The sequence below is a fragment of the Panthera pardus genome, unplaced genomic scaffold (genome assembly GCF_024362965.1).
Source record: "Panthera pardus isolate Hobbes unplaced genomic scaffold, ASM2436296v1 HiC_scaffold_15, whole genome shotgun sequence".
Taxonomy (NCBI): domain Eukaryota; kingdom Metazoa; phylum Chordata; class Mammalia; order Carnivora; family Felidae; genus Panthera; species Panthera pardus.
Window position 1 is genome coordinate 69,925,325 of NW_026526710.1, and position 19,216 is coordinate 69,944,540.

General features: G+C 37.4%; 1 protein-coding gene across 5 annotated transcripts in view; it reads left to right on the forward strand.

Annotated features, from left to right (window-relative positions):
• WDR7 (WD repeat domain 7) overlaps nucleotides 1-19,216 on the forward strand; it is a 352,075-nt gene that overhangs the window by 116,966 nt on the left and 215,893 nt on the right. For 4 of the 5 annotated variants that reach the window (XM_019463951.2, XM_019463944.2, XM_053902760.1 and 1 more), the window contains 3 exons: nucleotides 929-1,027; nucleotides 3,804-3,922; nucleotides 5,843-5,966. In XM_019463951.2, the coding sequence (XP_019319496.2) occupies nucleotides 929-1,027; nucleotides 3,804-3,922; nucleotides 5,843-5,966 (342 nt within the window). The remainder of the gene's footprint in view (nucleotides 1-928; nucleotides 1,028-3,803; nucleotides 3,923-5,842; nucleotides 5,967-19,216) is intronic. The other variant, XM_053902762.1, reaches the window with a different exon arrangement.

Genomic DNA, 19,216 nt, shown 5'->3' on the forward strand with positions numbered 1-19,216 from the left:
AGTGGACAATGCTTAATCTGTTCAGGAGCCCAAACCTATTGCTGTTCAATGACAGAAGAAAGGAGAGGGATTAATTTGAAGATGCTTGTGCATGACATATGGTAATTTCTCCATAGGAAGGAAGTGTCAAATGGTGACCTCTAAATCTTAACATTGACCTCCAGTTGTAGAATGTGTGTGCCATACGGTCTTTTTGCCTTTTCATATGATAATTTAAGCTGAAACATTTTCCTGGTAACATTACTTTTTGGGGGTGTGGGGTGCGGGTTGTTGCATGTATTATATAAGGATTAGAACACTCAGTAATTATTTTTATAATATAAAGCATTTGTATCATTAAAAATATTTTTTAAACTTCAAAGAATGAAGCTATGTTAGGGTTCTTCTCACAAAAGAACACATATTCTATACAAGTTGGTATGTTTTAAATTGTATTTTTATAAAATGAGTGTGGAAAATTGAAATGATCTCAGTGGATGTTGGTTTCAGATGTTAAGAAAATAACTTACACGTAAAGTTAGGAAATAAATTATTAGAAAAATGTAATCGACAATATGAAGACCAGCAAAAACTTTTCAGTATGTGGTACATTTTAAAAATTGGATTATATTTTTGCTAATCCTTAATGTCTGTCATTTTTTCATTGTAGCCTTAGTTGTTTTAGAACTGTTTTTTATATTAGCTGATACATTGATCAACTTGAATATTAAATAGAATTTGAACTACAATGTGGTTACTGTCCAGATGTATCATTTCCTTGCTGTAATCCTTGACGATCATGCCCTTCTGATTAAAACATCATTTTTCAGTTCTCCATTTACTATATTTTGCTAATTTTGTTTTTCATTCTTCACTAATACTGAGGTTTTTTTCAGAAGCTGCTGTACCTCAATTCTCTCCTCTTTATTTCTTCTGTTTTCTCTGCAAGTTCCTGCTCCTGTCATTTCCGCTCGGTCTGATGCTGATCACTCTGGCTCTGACCCTGCTTCTACTCCTGCTTTACATACCTGTTTCTTAGTAAATGAAGGTATTCTCTCTCAACTTTCTAACAACTCCCTTTCAGTCTGTGCTTTATTCTGATATGACATGTTCTTTTTATCTAATTTATACATTTATCTGTTTTGTTATATGTGATATCCTAAAGTTTCCGTTTTATAGCTTGATTTGCTAATGTCAGTGCTGAGGACCAGTTACGAAAATGTAATGCTACTCGTGGCTGGCATAATTGTGTTTCTTGTAATCTAGAATGATGTTAAAGAAGGGCAGAGATGCCAATCTTTGATGTGAAGTAGATATTAAAAGGTGGATTGGTTTTCATAGTGATGTTTGTCATGTGATCTCTGGTGTTAGAACTAATGAGTTTATTTTGCATGTACCATTACTCTGAGGTGAGGGGGAGATGTGAGGGGCCTCTCTACATTCTCATATGAAAAGTCTTCAGAATGTTGATTAGCACCAGTGATTACAGACTGTGAGGAATTCACCTGTTTATCCTCCTTACTGTTTCTGTTTCTGGATGAGGCAAAAATCCATAATTTCAATTTTTAAGATGTAGTTAGACTACCATATTATCCCTGTGGACTTAGACTAGTTGCAAGTATGTTTGGAGCTCTGAAAATGTGAATGGAATCCACAAACCTTTTTTTCCCATGAGGGTTATTTATACTGCCTGGAAGCCTAGCAGAACTTGTGAGCTCTGACTTACATCCACTCTCTTCATCATGGGCTCAGCCTTCACCAGGACGTATAATATAAAAAGGAGGAAATTTACAAAATCTCAAACATAACCCAGATTGATTCGGACTCTATTAAAAAGCAGCATTACCAGTCCATTCAACTGGAAAGAATGGTACAATATCCATTAAGCATAGAGAGCTCATGTTCTAAGTAGCACTCGTTTGGAAAGAAAACACAGGAACACCAAAGTATAACTTAGTTTTTGTTTGGCTTCCCTGTCATAGGCATGTACTAAGGTTAGTATGTTAAGACTGGGTTTTAGCAAAAATAGTTAGGGTCATGTTTGTTAAGCTATTGTGAAAGATAGTAATTTGTTCAAAAAAAAAGTTGTTGACTTTGGACCATGGTGAGAATCATTATCCTATTAAAATTTAGCTCATAAATACACTTCATACTTTCATGAGACATTAAAGCACTTAAAGAAATTATTAGGTGGTAACTTATGTTTCCATATAGATTTGCGTGTGTATAGATATATATGTACATATCCTCTATATACGTATATATATCCTCTTTGGAAAGAAATTGTAATCTAAAATGTATGTGCTCATCACCTAAGTTATGTAATCATATATTCTCAGTTGATGAGAATTTTCTTATTGAAAGGGTGAATTTTTAGATAGGTGGCTTATCTGTCACTCATTCTCCTTCTCCCCCTTTCTCTCCCTCTCTCTCTCTCTGTCTCTCTCTCTCCCTCTCTCTCCCTCTCTCTTTTTTTAACAATCCCAATAATAGTTTTGAATTTTATGGTAGGGTTCTTATTATTTCATTTTTTAAATTTTTATTATTTTTTTAATGTTTATTTATTTTGAGAGAGAGAGCGTGCAAGCAGGAGACGGGACGGGAGAGGGAGACACAGAATCTGAAGCAGGCTCCAGGCTCTGAGCTGTCAGCACAGAGCCTGATGCAGGGCTCAAACTCACGAACCGTGAGATCATGACCTGAGCCAAAGTCGGACGCCTAAGCGACAGAGCCACACAGGCACCCTGGGTTCTTGTTGTTTTAGAAGACTACAGTTTAGATTACTTCAAAACGTTGATTTGTTAAAATTCTGCGATCACAGATAACCCAGCTTGTATATGGTAATAGACAATTCTTTTTGCATTCATTATTGGTCATTTTTCTTTAAATATTATCCCCAGAAGGTGTTATGGTAATTATTGTGGATTAATAGCGGCTTCATGCGTGATTTGGGAAGACTGAAGCATTTATTGTGTATATATTTTTCAGACACCTTTAAAACAGGGTTGAAATGACTATTTGAGAATGTCTGGGTAGTGTTGCTTTTAGACTTTGGAGCGACTTAGACAGTGTTTGTTTTCTTCATATACTTAAGTTTCATATTATGGATTAGAATTTTGGAAAAAATAACTTTTATTCCCATAAATTAAAGTTAATGATGCTTAAGATTTTGTAAATTTTAGCTTATCCAGTTTTTATTTTATGAAATGTCTGAATTCATATTTCCCCTCAAAGTTGATGTTATGTTACTCAGTTATGATTGTGTTTAAATATCTGGTTCACTTTGTAAGAAAAGAGGTCGATAAGTATTAATTAAAGGCCCTGTGACAGACAAGAGAAGACATCTCTGTTGACTGATAAGGTGGTCATACACAGATGGCCAGGCCTTAAGTGACATGAACTTATCTTTGGATATCTGTGTGAATGCCCTTTTAACTGAAAGTGGTTTTAAGTCTATTACTCTAGTACATGTTTATTTCTACACTTTCTCAACCCTGAATATATTTTATCTTCGAGGGACTGTTTAGAAATTTGTTTTCCTTGTAGAATTTGAATGTACTTTATGAGGAAATTTATTTTTATTTAAGACTTTGAAAGTTCTTATAAGTACCAATTACTTGATTTAGAGATGAACTACATTTGATATAATTCTTTGTATAAAATATCTAATAAAAGTGGAAATCCTTAACAATACAATTTAGCACATTTGCCCCCCCCCTTTTTTTTTTTTTTTTTTTTTTTTTTGGTTTTTGGTATATTTGAAGAAAAATCTTTAGGGAATGCCAAAATGTTTAAAGTATTTATACTATGTTACATTTTAACAGGATGGAGTCAGTTGGCTGCTATGCATTGTGTTATGCTGCCAGACCTGCTGGGATTGGACAAGTTTAGGCCTCCACTTCTAGAGATGCTGGCTCGGAGATGGCAAGATCGATGCTTGGAGGTAACGTCGTTGTGATATGGCTAGAAAACAAAAACATGAACGCATTAGACATGTGTAAATTTTTTTTTAATGTTTATTTATTTTTGAGAGACAGAGAGAGACAGAGTGTGAGCAGGGGAGGGGCAGAGAGAGAGACAAAGACACAGAATCTGAAGCAGGCTCTAGGCTCTGAGCTGTCAGCACAGAGCCCAATGCAGGGCTCGAACTCACAAGCCATAAGATCATGACCTGAGCCGAAGTCGGATGCTTAACCGATTGAGCCACCCAGGCGCCCTAGACATGTGTAAATTTGAGATGAAATGGTTAATACTTATCTAATTTCTTTTCACCAGTTTATTATGTGACAGAAAATATGGGTTTCTGATTTTTTTTTTCTCAGTTTGTATACAAAACAATAATGCTACAGCTTGCGAATTTACTTTTTAATGCAGTGAATATTTGACAAAAGCTTTCAAATACTTCATGGAACTGTTTAAGTATTGGTTTTTGTATGGATTGTACACATACATCCATGCTCACATATACCTCCCCCCAAATCACACACTGAGTTGTAATTACACCAATCAAATTCTGAGTGAATAGCCATTGTCCAGTGGAAGGTACTGTGTTATAATAAAAGTCTTTGGAATTCGAAGAGACCTGGGTTTAAATATCAGTTCTGCCAATTATTAACTTTGTGACCCTGGGCAATTTACTTAACCTGTTTGAAGCTCATTTGTAAAGTGGGGATAATAATATATTCCTCATGGGATTGCTGTCAGGATCAAATCAGATAATGCAAGTGAAACAGTAAGTACAGAGCCTGACACATGGTAGGAGCTCAATAAATGGTAGCTGTTATTTTGTGTTAAGGGACTTCTGCTGTATTAGATACTGCTTGGAATATAATATCACCAGGAACTTGGAAATGTTTTATAGAGATTTCCTTTATTATGGCATTTGACCTGTCTAGCTATAGCAGTTTGTATCATTCAAGATTTTGAACTTCTCAAAATGTAGATATTCCCTGCATCTGGTTTCCCTTCCCTCATCTCCAAGGGGAATCGCACCATACTAAAATCTTCATGGTTTTGCATTGAATTGTTTTTGAATTCACTTCAAAAATCAGTTATAATTAAAAACAGTTTTGATTTAAACTCTTATCAGACACTGCTGAGTTACGTTTTCAGTTATGAAGAGTTAATAAATTGATTGATACACCACTTGACAATTGACTAGCTTCTTTGACTCTGTGCTTTGTGGTAATTTGCCAAAAGAACACTAAAACTGCAAAATAAAAGTTGTGTGCCGCATTGAAGGAAAAACTGGGATGATGTAACTTTGACAACTAGTTTCCTTCTATAGAACTAATATTAGTACACAAGAATGTACTTTGCTTATTTGTTGAAAACAAATTGTTTAAGCACGTCTTAGGGACACATGAATCGTGCGGAGTTATACATACATTTGTATAGACAATACCGATTTAGCATATATCATACAAAGAAACTCACTAGATAAGGTTAGATTTCTTCAGGCTAAAACGGAAGATACATTTAACAGTTCTAACAGTGGCTTTCAACAGGATCAATGACATGGAAATTTTAAAGTGAAAATGCTAAATGAAAGTGCAAGAATGTTTCAAAGGCTTTGGAAAATGAAGTTTTAAACCCAACGCTGCGTAAATGTTCACATATTCTGTCTATTAGTGTTAAAATATTTTTCAGTGAGCTCATTCATTAAAATGTCTTTCATTTGCTCACATCCAATTTATTCTACTTTAAATACTTAATTCACTATTTGGTCTGTAGTTTTTCTCCCGTAAATTAATGTGACTTGTATATTTTCTAGCTTCATTTCGTTATGAACTTTCCAGTTTTTAAACACCTCACCAACTGATCTGCTTTCTGTTTTTTTCATTTGGATCTGTTTCCTGTTCAGGTCAGAGAAGCCGCGCAGGCCCTGCTTCTAGCTGAACTGAGAAGAATTGAGCAAGCGGGACGGAAGGAAGCCATTGATGCCTGGGCCCCGTACTTACCTCAGTATATGGACCATGTCATATCACGTAAGAGTTCTCTACAAAGCTTATCGATTTCCGACGCTTAGGTACGAAGAAAGTACTAAACTCACAGATATGCTCACTACTACTTATCAACAAAAGTGAGTCATTGAAAGTCACAATAAGGGATCTTTGAATTCTATGCGTTCATTTTCCAAATCCCTATGGTTTGGAGTTTTATTTTATTTTATTTTTTATTTTTTATTTTTTTAAAAAAATGTTTATTTATTTTTGAGAGAGAGAGAGCGAGCATGAACAGGGAAGGGGCAGATACAGAACCTGAAGCAGGCTTCAGGCTCTGAACTGTCAGCACAGAGCCCGACGTGGGGCTCGAACTAGGAGCTGTGAGATCATGACCTGAGCGGGTCTGCCGCTCAACCAACTGAGCCACCTAGGCGCCCCTGATTTAAAAAATATATATCAGAATATTCTCTAATGGACTGCCCTCTTTTTTTTTTTTTAATGTTTATTTATTTACTTAGTGCACTCAGGGGAAGGGCAGAGAGAGAGAGAGAGAGAGAAGGAGAAAGAGAGGACCCCAAGCAGGTTCTGCACTGTCAGTGCAGAGTCTGACTCAACGCTCCATCTCACAAACTGTGAGATCATGACCAGAGCTGAAATCAGGAGTTGGACGCTTAACTGACTAAGCCACCCGGGTGCCCCTCTTCTAAAATTAATCCCAATCAAAAATCCTACTCTATTTAAACAGTAGCATCTGTCTCTGTTGCATTATTATGCTTGTGGATGCCAGCGTGTGGTGATCTGATGATATGCAAGTGCAGTAGAAGGTAGATCCTTTCCAAGTTGAAGTTGGAATTGTGAATTCTTAAGAAACAAAGATTGGGTAGAGTTAGACCAGTGTAATGTTAAGAAAGAAAATTCGTGAAGATCTTTTAGAAGAAAATTGAACGGATTGGGAAAGACCTTGGGAAAAGTTCTTGAAGGGTTTGCATATTTTTTGCAGCATAAAATCTTTGTAATCATGCTGCTAGGTCAAATACAGTATAAAACAAAATCAGTTTTATTTTATTTTATTTTATTTTATTTTATTTTATTTTATTTTATTTTGGTTAAATTCTTAATGAAACTTTTAAAACTTTTTACTTTGAAAATTTGGCCTGGGTTTCAGGTGGCTTCATTTTAAATGATTTTTGCCAATACGAAATTCTTGGTAATAAGATGCTCACTATACGTGTCAAGACAGACAATACATGATAGTACAAGAAGGATGTGAAAACAGGATCCCAAAAGGACTATAATTATTATAACTGGTATAACTCTACCAGCTGTTTGTCAGTGGTGACTCTAGTATTTGAAGAGCCCTGAACAGTGCTATTTGTTCAGTAACTTGTGGCTATTAGTTTTATAATATTCTGGAAAACAGCTCATCAGCTCATCATAAACTTTACTGAATAAAAGATGCCTCAATTTAAGGACAAACTATGAGTAAAATACTGTGGACTACATTGAAGAGGAAACATTAGCAAATCATCGGAGGTCCTTTTGAAAGGAGAACGCTATTATGGAAATATTGAGAAACCATTTCCAGACACCTTTATTTGGAATGGACTGCAGTGGGAGAGTGGGCTGAAGCAGAATGAGTAGTTGGGCAGCTACTATGGAGGGGAGATGGGACCCAGACCTAGATGTAGATAGAGTGGAATAGAAGGTATTTCTAAGGCTTGATTACAGACTACCTAGAAAGGTCTATGAAAAACACCGAAAATGTAGATAGAGTGGAATAGAAGGTATTTCTAAGGCTTGATTATGGACTACCTAGAAAGGTCTATGAAAAACACCGAAGATGCTTGCAGTGTATTCTTGACAGTTTGGGAAGAGAGGTCCCATTAACAATGGTGGTGAATGCCATTTTGTTTTATTTTCCTGGAAAGAAGAGAATGAGTTTGCTACAAGATAAAAGTGTAATGTAGTCACAAATTACTCCCTGAAACAATGATAAGAATGTATATGTTGCTAGGTGAGAGGTCTGTTAGAGGGTCCAGAGAGGATACAGTATAAGGAAAATAATCACAATACCTACCATTAATTGAACACTTTCTCTGTCAGGCTTTTGCTAAGTGCCTGGTCTGTGTTATTTCATTAAACCACTGCAGTAAGCCTGTAAACTAGGGACTAGTGTCACTGCCCACCCCCCCCTCCCCCACCAGATGAGTTAGTTGAGGCCAAGAGAGATTAAAGAACTTTCTTAAGGTCCCTCAGTTACTAAGTGACTGTCAGACTACGAAACTTATTGTCTTAACCAGCAGCCTTAGATCTTGAAGTGGCGGTGGGGATAGAAGAATGAGTAGATATGTGCCTTAGCTACTCCTGATTTCAGACTGTAATTTCTAGCCATATTAAATTTAGCAACAACAAAATGTATCAGAAACGTAACTGTAAGAAAATTACTCTGTAATGGTTCCCGTCATCGTTGAAGTATAAACTAGGTTGTTCTTAGGTCAGATTTCAACCTTTCCATGTATGTAAATTATAGTCCTTCATATTTAGTTACAATATCCTGGAGTACTTTATTAATTAATGGAATGCTGGCTTACTTAAAATTTTAATCTTTTCACTTAATGTTATTGTATTTTTAGTGAAAGAATAAACATGTATTCTCCCTGTGACTAAAACAGCTTGCACTAACAACTCTTGCTATCATATATTAATCTATTCTGGAACTTTTACATTGCCTGAGTATAAAATTAGTTTTAGTTTGCTTCACTGGGAGCTTTCTATTTTAATAAAAGAATGTCAAGCTGAGGGAGTAAGGATTCTGAAAGTGTGAAAGGAGAAGAAAGCGTACAACAAATGAGAAATGACCACATAGGGCTGCTGAACAGATTTGCTGTCCAGAGGGATCAAAAGGTTATGGAGCCAGCTGGTGGACAGCCCACACCTGCCATAACATGCTTGTAGTGAAATCGCGTCTACCATGGTCATTAATGTTTGAGGAGATGATTCTCGTGGCGAGCTAACAGCATAAAATGTTCTTTTAGAAACCTAAAACCTATTTTTAGCACAGGAGTCTTCTTACTCAAGTAGGTAAAATATTAAGCGCTGTATCTGGTAAAATACATCATTCATCAGATATTTTCTTATAATTTAATCATCCTAAGCATTTAAAAATGTGCAATAATTCCCAATGCGGTATTGGCAGCTCCTGACTTATGACTGAGCTTGATCTAAGAGTCCCTTTGTTAGATATTTGTCTGAGACTCTGAAAATGCTTTTGCTTGAAGAGCAGAATGTCATACCAGGCTGATGGACTGTGATCGTCCTTCGCCTTAGAGATCTGGAGCCTGAGGTTTAAAGTGGGAAGTACCTTTCTCTCACTTCACAGCCAGTAAGTCACTGAGCTGGGACTAAGATGACAAGCCAACTGGTCATACTGACTGGGGTCTTCTGGAATGTTATTTAGGTACATTATGCAATAAAAGCCCTGTGTGGGTTTTCTGAGAACCTCAGGAAAGCAGTGGGCCAGAAGCCAGTTGCTTTTCTTAGGGCTGTTGAGAGCGTTCAAGGAGGAACTTTCTGTACAGCATCCGGCACAGTATATTACACACCTAGTGAATGTTGGCCGGCTGTCCCCTTTCCTCTGCTCTGCTGGTTTCTGGAGTTTTGTTCTCGTTATTGTCACTGCCTCGGAATTCACGTGAATTTATATTGCTCAGCGATTCTGGCCGTAGACCAGAAATCACTAGGGAGGAAAAAGGAGCAATCGTCTGCCTTAACTGAAAAGCCAGTTCACAAATGTTCATAAAAACCAAGTCCTAATTGAGTGATGTGAGAATTTTGCTTCAGGTGATGGAGCCCTGTCCCAGAACATGTTAGGAAACATTTTATCCCTTACAAATGCAGGCAGTATGTAAACTTTTGATGCCTAATTTTTGATAGAAAATCTGTGGGTAAGTGTATTGTGATTCTTACTGTACTGGTAACAGGACTGGAATTATAAATATTGCATACATTCTTGTGACAGTGACTTACGTACATATTGTAAATATTTTGAGTTGTCACTCTTTAGCATGTATTTATAATGTTTTATGTTACAAAATACTTTTTATAAATTCTGCGGATTCTTTTTACTAACAAAGGATTAATGTTACCTTGTGACACGTGTTATGATTCAGATGAAAATGAACTGTTTAAGTTGTCTCAGATTTATTTTGAAGGGAAGATATTTTGCGGAACCCACTTTTATATATTTCTTTTTGTGACATTCTACATGTAGCATTTTGATAATTGACTTTTTTATGAGGTCAAGCTCCTGCTGGTTTATGAAATATACCCACGCTTGCCCTTCATTCCAGGCAGTGACCACTCGGAGGTAAATGCTGATGGTTCCTGATTTCCTTTGGCCTATGATGCAGAGTGACCTTATAGGGCATGAGGTCACAAGCGTAATTATTTCTTGTACGTTGTATTCTGCTTGCGCACCGTGGCTCATCTCCTCCTTTAATTTCAGAAACATTAAACACATAAAAGTTACTACCGTTATATAAATCAAAATCTCTTCTAAAGAGGGTGCTATTGTAATTTTATGCAGTTATGACCAATGTAGTATTAATTTGCAAATTTATCATCTCAGGTATTGATAGAAGGATGTGTAACACATCGTGTTTAATACGTATTGATGTCATCAGAAAGAACAATCCTTTGTTCTTATCGAGTCCCTGCCTTTTTAGCTTCCTTTTGTGTTAAGGTTACCAGGGTTAGGCTCGTCTTTTTTATCCCCCTTGGAAACAGAATAGGATTTCTTTGTTCAGTGAAAGACACTCGTGGTAAACGATTTGGGTTTGACTTTCAACAAGCCACATTGTAGTACCTATTTTAACCTGGAATTGAAGTCACTTTTCTGATGATTATAAGGTAGTGGTCATTCTGAGCACATATGTGGATGGACCAACAATACACAAGAAGGTAAGATGGCGGAAGTGTATATTGTAGAGGTTGTGGGGAAGCATCTGCAGTCAGTAAAGATTTAAATATTAATGTATTCTTTGGTAGGCAGGTATTTTCAAGGTCTGCTGGGGAAAGGAGGGGGAAGGGATAGGACGGGGTTCGCTAAATATGATTTAAATGAGTCTCTCTCCGCCACTCCCAGAGGCCTTAAACTACACAACATTCCTTCCTTTATTTTTTATGTATGCCTCAGTTTTTTGGAATTCTCTAACAGCCTTCTAAGAAATGATTTTCTAGATAACTGAGGGTTTAAAAGTCACTGAATGCTTGGATTTTTTAAACAATGTTAACCTTTTTGTTGAAATATTTCAACGTGTCTCTGGCTTTTTAAACCTCTTCTCAAAGACCAGAGTTATTGTTTTGGCCCGTGCTGTAAAATTACCGCCATTTGCTTATCGAAGAGAGTGGACCTGTTTATCTTAACCTAAGGGACCCAGACTGAATTGCCTCTCATGTTTCATATTTTTAAAAATAACTTTCCTTCTTCCTTTTTTTATTATCTGGGAATTATTTCCAATTTTTGCTGGTGGGCTGTTTTTTCTCACCCCTAAGAGCTTCTCTGCCCTGATGGCTAATTTACTGTTTTCAGTGTCCCAGGAGTGTGGAAGCCAGGCAGCCAAACTTATTTGAGTTAAATATAAAATACGAGTAAATTGGCTAAGAGTAAGAGCTCTCTGATTGGGGCGGGGGGGGGGGGGGGGGACAAAAATCCCTAAACTTTAGTGTAAACACTTTGTGGTGTCTCTGTTGGCTTTTCACGTTCTGCTTCCTTGACTACTTTCTCAGGTCTTTTGTTGCATTCTGGGTGCGTATCTCTCTTCTTCAGAAAAAATATTCTAATTAACATTGGGGAACAAAAGGGAAAACCATTTGGTTGCTCATGAAGAACTGAAAATTCTAAAGCAGCCCTTTTGTACTTAGTGCCTACTTTGTCAATCAGCTGAAAGGAAAGGGCGAGGTTTCCCCAGAAATATCTGTGGTTGTTACCTCGTTGTGTTCACAGAGCCAGCTGGAAGGGAGTGTGCATCAGGATTAGAAAGGGAAAGTATTGAATTATGGCACCGTGATCTATAGAAAAAGTACTTGAAGTTCTGTGGAAATTCTGATATTGAGAGGCAGAAGGGAACATCTCAAGACTGTATTATGCAAAGCGCACTTGTATCTGTGTTGTATCTGTTTGCAGTGTTAAGTCAGGACCAAAGGGATTTGTTTCTCTTTTTTCTTCTAGAGTGTCAAACTGTGGGGCTTAAGTTTAAGCACTCTAGACTGATCATGTATTTAGCAGCATTAAACTGTTGTACTTATCTATATTTGGCTACTAACCTAATAGAGTAACACAATTTCTTTTTAATCAGTCACAACTATTTAAAGGAAAATCCTTTAGTTCCATGTGACTTGAGTTCTTTGAGGTGATATGTAATATTCTTGTAATTGTCCTTAAATCCTTTTTACAAGTCTTGGAAATGAGAGAAGTAAAATGGCAAATTTAAAACTGAAAGCATTACCGGATCGATTGGTTATTTAGACTTTACCTCTAAGTAAACAGAACTCTGCCATCAGGAAATGCTGTAGCTTAGAAACTCCACAGGATGAGGGAACTTCACGCTGGCAGGGAAGTCCTGTGTCACCTGGTTTCTGGTCATCCCTAGGAGTCCCCCGTGACGGTCTCCTCCCTCTGGAACAAAGCAGGAGTGGGGCAGGAGGAAATTCCGTAATTTCTTCCTTGCGTCCCGGTGAGGGATTGGGGGTTCCTTTAAGTGTGGGACTCCTTGAATGCTTCTTTCGCTCATTCCATTGGCCCCTGTGGAAAAGCTTCTGGAGCCCAAAAGATTTGAAATAATGTTAGTTATTTTCTTGTGCCCTCCTTACTTCTCTTATTCACAAGCCTCTCTGTCTCGCTCCCTTCAGCACAGAAATTGGTCACCTCTAGAGAGTTGTCGTTGGTGGTAAGACCCCTAGGAGGCATGGCTGACTTTTTTTGAGGTGTTCTTACATTTCTACCTGCTCTAAGAAGTTGGAGGCACTTAAGCCTATGAAGACTACCTTATAAAAGAAAAACTCACTCAACCTGTGACACATTGTTAAAAAATGGTGTTCAAATGGAAATGCCTGATATACCTTTAGCCGAGTTTCTAGTGGCCTTTGCTATAATAAATGACCTAATATTAGTTGCTATGAAGAGTATGATATTGATTTGTGCCATTAGTCTCTTGCTGATTTGCTGAGGAACAAAAATTTATAATGCTAATGGAAATAAAGTACTTTACAAAACACTGCACACGAATACCGGAACATGTCTTTGTAATAGAACAAGTGTCTAGTAAGCTTTTAAATAGAAATTTTCCTTATTCCAGTACAGATTATTCCAGTACAGGTGCTCAGAGTCCTGTTCAACTTGTTTTTACAGAACAAAAAGCAGCGTTGATTATCTTGTGATGTTTTAAACCCTAGACGCTTAATATGCACGTACAAATCCAATTTTGATTGGATTGTGAGACATTTGTAATTTTATGCCATATTTCTAATTTTATTATCTTTGTTGACTGGATATTCTGTGTAAGTTCATGGTTTTAATATGTTAGTTCGAAGTCTTCTTGTGATCTGCATGTGACAGAATAGTTTACAGTTTGGAAGTAAAACAGTAACTTAGAGTTATTACAAGAACATTATGTGAACCTATTTTACCTGTAATATTTTGATTGTAATAGCTAATTATAGATTTTGTTCGACTGTTGCTTATAATTTCTGGGATTAAAATGATCAAAGTATACTAAGATGATCTTTGCCAAATCCATTCTTCCCTGCTTTGTCTTGCTTTTTGGGGGAAGAATGGTATTTTATGTTTTATTCTTCCTAGGTATCGTCCTAATGATTTATTACTTCTGCTATCTATTTTTGTTAAGCAGATTTTGATACGAATAAGTGTTTTAATATTTATAAATGGTTTTATTGTGCATGACATTTGCAGACTTGGTTAATATTTTAGCACCTCTGGTACACAAACATAAAGAAAAAAATTTGTTTTATTGGTTTGAGCACCCGAATTGACCCCAGTGAGATTGAGATTGATCTGGTTTCTTTCAGCCTGTTAAATGCCAATCCAGTCATCTGTAACAATAGTTAGTATTTTTGTAATTTTTCTGTACATATTTTCTGTGTTTGCTCTATACAACTTACCCATCACTTGAAAAGATTTTCCTTTGCTTGATTTAGAGGCGAAAACAATTGCAACCTCCTGTTTTATTGCTTGTTGTTTTTGAAAATTGTTGCTTACGGTTAATGTCCATGCTATGATCGCAGCTCTTTTTCTGTAAGCCTTCTGAAAAGACTTTACATTTTACTGAGAAATGATGATGTGGCTTGTATTTGAGACTTGTATCTGAAATGTGCACTTGTACTAAAGAACACTCAGCTTTAGGGAATGGAAATGGAAGAGGAGGGATGGCTCGTAATACATGAATACCCCTGCTGATTTTATGATGTATAATGAAATTACATCTCTCTAATAAGTAAACATTGTTCAACAAATCCTGGTGTAGATTGGGGTGTAAAGACATAAATTAGCTTGTTTTTTGAGACACTTTTCTATCTCAGGCATGAAGTGACGAAGGCTTTTTTCTTTATTCTCTGCTAGAGGCTGGCTAGCAGGTCTTATTCGGGTTTCGTGTGGTTTTGATTTTGGCTCGAAAGCAAGGATTAGTCTTCGAAACAAATGATATCAAAATCAGAGGAACTGAACTAGAAACGAATCTCTGAGTTCTGGGTGACAGAGGATTGAGCATTTGCAGTCTTAACCTAAAGTATGGTGCTTCTTATAACATATTTACACAGCGTTTAAAGTGACCACGTAATCTCAGATGTGACCTATTTTAAGATATGATCAGGATTCTGAGACCATCCCCAGCCTTTCCCAGATAGAGGTTGGCTGGGCACCTTAGGGTTGGAAGCCTTTCTCATTCCATTTCGTCCCTGGCCCCTGCTGTGGAGAAGAGATTCAGGCTCAGCGATTCTCAGATGGAGGGCGAGAGGCGGGAGAGAGAAGTTGTGAAAGGTGATCATCCCAGACATGGCTCGCTCCTCCGCCGAGGATCTGTATTCATTTGTTTCACAGTTGCTCGGGCAGATGACAATAATTAGGGAGAAAAACACTGTTTTTCGAATGATTTTTCTGATGATGGATAAGCAACTAATTTACTGAACCAGAGTATTAGTTGGGATGCCCAGTGGAAGGGGCAGCGGGAGGTCTGGCATGTTGTTCTGTCTCACCCAGCCTTTGCTGTGAGACCCAGAGACCTCTCTAAGCTTCTGCACGCCTTTATCTAGTTCGGTCTCTTTTTATGGAAAAGGACAGGAATGAGCAAATCTGTTTTTCAAACTTTTGAAGATAGCAAACTTATATGTGAAATCATAACCACAGTCACAATATATAAAACAAATAAATAATACTAATAGTTCCTTTGGCATTTAAATATTTAAAAAAAAATTTTTTTTAATGTTTATTTCTGAGACAGAGACAGAGTGCGAGTGGGGGAGGGGCAGAGAGAGAGAGGGAGACACAGAATCTGAAGAGGCTCCAGGCTCTGTGCTGTCAGAACCTCTGAACTTCTGAGGTTCTACCTAGTGCAGTCGAAAACTAGTTCACTCTCTGTTCCCTAAATGCCTCTCGTTTTAACAAATGACACCCCCACGCCCCCACACACAATGATACGGGGCAGGGTTATAGACTATCCCTTATATGTGGCAGTTCCTAAAATTTGTTATTATGCAGGACAACCTTTAGTTCCTGTGTAACTCTTGTGGTTCTTTGTGGCCACCTATGACGCATAGTCGCGTGCTGCTTCTCCAGCCAATGACTGGGCTTCCAGAGCTTCCCAGTAGCTTGTGCCTTGGGAAGTGCTAGCGTGATGTGCGCCTTGCACCTGCTGCCTGAGACCGTTGTCTCCAGGAAGCCCAGAGACCATCTTGAATACACTGCGTTAATGTTTGATACATACTTTATGATTTGATTTCAAACGTACTAACCTTTCAGATGTGATTGGGCGACACTCTCTCTATAATGTTAGTATGGATTTGAATACATTCAGTCGTCTTTTAATAATCATGATCCACTCAGCAAAGCTCTGTAGTAATCACTTGTTACCCCTGTGACTTAATGAATTGTCATTGGATGAGGCTCAGTATGTTAATTTAGATGTCCTTTCCCCCATCTCCCAAAGCGTGAGTGCAGTGATGTTTGTATAATATGTTTCTATGTAATCAGTAAATTTATTTGTGTGCCTTCTTAAGTATGTTATTTGAGTTTTGGTTATTTTTTTTCTTTCATGCTAAATATTTAAAGACCCGTTTTACAAGAGATTTTGTTTAAAGTTGAAGTTTTGGTTGAGGAATTCTTAGGTAATTCTGTACATTCTTGCCTCCTTATTGTTATTATTCTTTAATCATTGGCTATACATGGCCCATGGCCCTGTAGTTTGCATGGGATGAGCGTGGGGCACAATAGTAATATTCATTCTTGAAGTGTTAACCATCGAGGCATATGAGCAGGATAACAGGGATGAGTTACCTTTTTTTTTTTTTTTTTTTTTTTTTGCTTTTGGCCAAAGCATATTTAAATGTTTCTTACAAAAGCACCCTTACCTCTTTCCTTTCTGTTAATCATGTGCCCAACATCTTTTTTAAAAAATGTTTATGTATTTTTGAGAGGGAGAGAGAGAAAGTGTGAGCCAAGAAGGGGCAGAGAGAGGGAGACACAGAATCCGAAGCAGGCTGCAGGCTCTGAGCTGTCAGCACCGAGCCCGATGTGGGACTTGAACCCACGAACCGTGAGGTCATGACCTGAGCTGAAGTCTGGCGCCCAATCGACTGAGTCACCCCGGCACCTCGTGCCCGACGTCTTCAGTGGTGATTGGTAGAGGGGAGAAAACACATCAAACAGGGATGGTTTCACAGGAATTGTATTAACCTTAACTATTAATCAGTAAATCTTTTTTTCTTAATTCCCCTCGGGATCGCTGCATAGATATGTCAGGATGGGTTGTGAGATGGTCTCTTTGAATGCCAAATATGACTTTATAGATTAGTTTTGGATAAAACTTATATGTGTTTTCCTATTCAATTTTAAAAGCTTTGTATTTTGGAATATTTCAAACATCCATGAAAGTAGAGAGTAATGTAACGAACCTCCGTGGACCTGTTGCCTAGCTTCACCAGTTCCTAGCTCACAGACAGTCTTATTTTATGTGTATACCTACAGACACCCGTCCCCCTAGTTTAAACAGTTCTCAGACACAATATCCCCTTGTCTGTCAATCTCAGTTTGTATCTTAAGAGCAAAGGGTGCTCTCGCGCGCACGCTCTCTCTACATAAACAGTACCATTAGAATGACAAAAATAAGTAAGACTTATTTCTTAATATTATCTAATAACTCCATATTTGTATTTCCCCAGTAGTCCAATAATTTTTTTTTTTTTTACAGTTTGTTTATTCAAGTTAAGGTCAAATAAAAGTCCATATATTGCGATTGGTTTATATGTCTTTTACTTTCCTTTTAATCCATTGGATTCCTATCAGTCGGTCAGCCTGTCCACCATCTGTCTTCTTGTCTCTGGGTTCCTCTCTCCTTTGCTTTTCCTTGTGATTTGTTTGTGCTGTAAATTAAGAAGTTGGTACTGCAATGATCTCTGCCTTTGTTTTCACTAGAGTGGTCAATCCTGATATTCTGAATGCTACCACGCCTCTTTCATTTGTTAGCTGGACTACTTCCCTGAGGAGAATCTTCCCCTCATCACTAGTTGATGCCCTGAGCTGCACTGCAGGAACAACAGGGTAAATGCTTGATGTGATTTGTTTGATTTTTTAAGTAGTATTAGGAATTCATGGGTTGAAAGATATTTATGTTGTGATCCATTGTAGTTAATTATTTTCAGGAGCGTTCAAGTTGTTCTGTCTTTGGTCAGTGGGAGCCTCTGCGGTTCCCTCTTGAGTCCTTTTGAGTTGACCATAGTACTCTTTGATTAGTTACCTGCTGACAGGATTTCTAGGTTTACTGTGTGCGTTTCCTGACTCATGTCTGAGTCGGCATGTAGGAGCCCTCATCCTTTTAGTGGGAAGTGGTATTTTAACTCACAAACTGAGCACTAGATGTGCTCTTTGCTATTTGGTCATTCTGGTGGGCGCATATACTCATTTCTGTTTGGATCTTAAGATCTATATAATATTTTGAGTTGTATATTGATAGTTCCTATTAAATATGCTCCTACAGAATTTTTACTTAATTTCTGTAAGGTCACATTTGTGTCTACTTCCCCCATTTTTACAATCTTGTTTCTAACTGACTGCCTGTGTAATCATTAATCCACTTTTCCCCCCACAATAAACACACACCAGTTCAAAATAATGTCAGTGCTATCACAATATGGTTATTATAAACATTGTGTGGTGTTTTTGTATTTGTTTTGCAGTTCTTTTCCTTAGGGTATAATTCATTAAAGATGAATAGTTGAAATATGCTTAAAAGCTCTCGGAATATCTCCTCTGTGTGATTATACTACCCATGTGATACACCTTTTGGTTTATTTGTTTCATTTCACTTTCAATTACTTATTTTCTACTCTCAATTTTAGTTTTTCAGATATTTCTGTTTTTCAGGAGTGTTTTTGAATCTTAATTATATAGGGCAGTTTTTAGATTGACATTTTAAACATGTATTTTTAATGGTTATATAAAACATTTACAGGATTCCCAAGTCAAACAACAAAATAAAGTGTATTCAGAGAAGTTTGGTTCTCTCCTTCCCTGTGCCCTTCACTCTATTTCCTTTCTCTCTGGAGGTAGTCATTTCTTTTTAGTTTAGGGGTTATTCTCCTGTCCTCCCATTTGTAATAGTTATAATTATGATAAGATAGATGGGACATCTACCATCTAAACCATTTCCAAGTGTACAATTCAGTAGTGTTTAGTGTATCCACATTATTGTGCACTCAATTTCCAGAACTTTTGCATCTTGTGAAAGTGAAACCACAACTCTGTGCCCACGACCGGCAGTTCCCCACCTCTCCCCTACCCCAATCCCTGGCAGCCCCCACTCTTTCTGTCTCTGAGGTTGACCACCCTGATACGTCATACAGCTGAAATCACTTAGCCTAGTGTCCTCCAGGTTCAGCCATGTTGTAGCATGGCTCAGAATTTCCTTCCAGTTTAAGGCTGAATAATATTCCATTGTATGTATGGACCACATTTTGTTTTATCCGTTTATCTGTCAGTGGTCCCTTGAGTTGCTTCCACCTTTTTG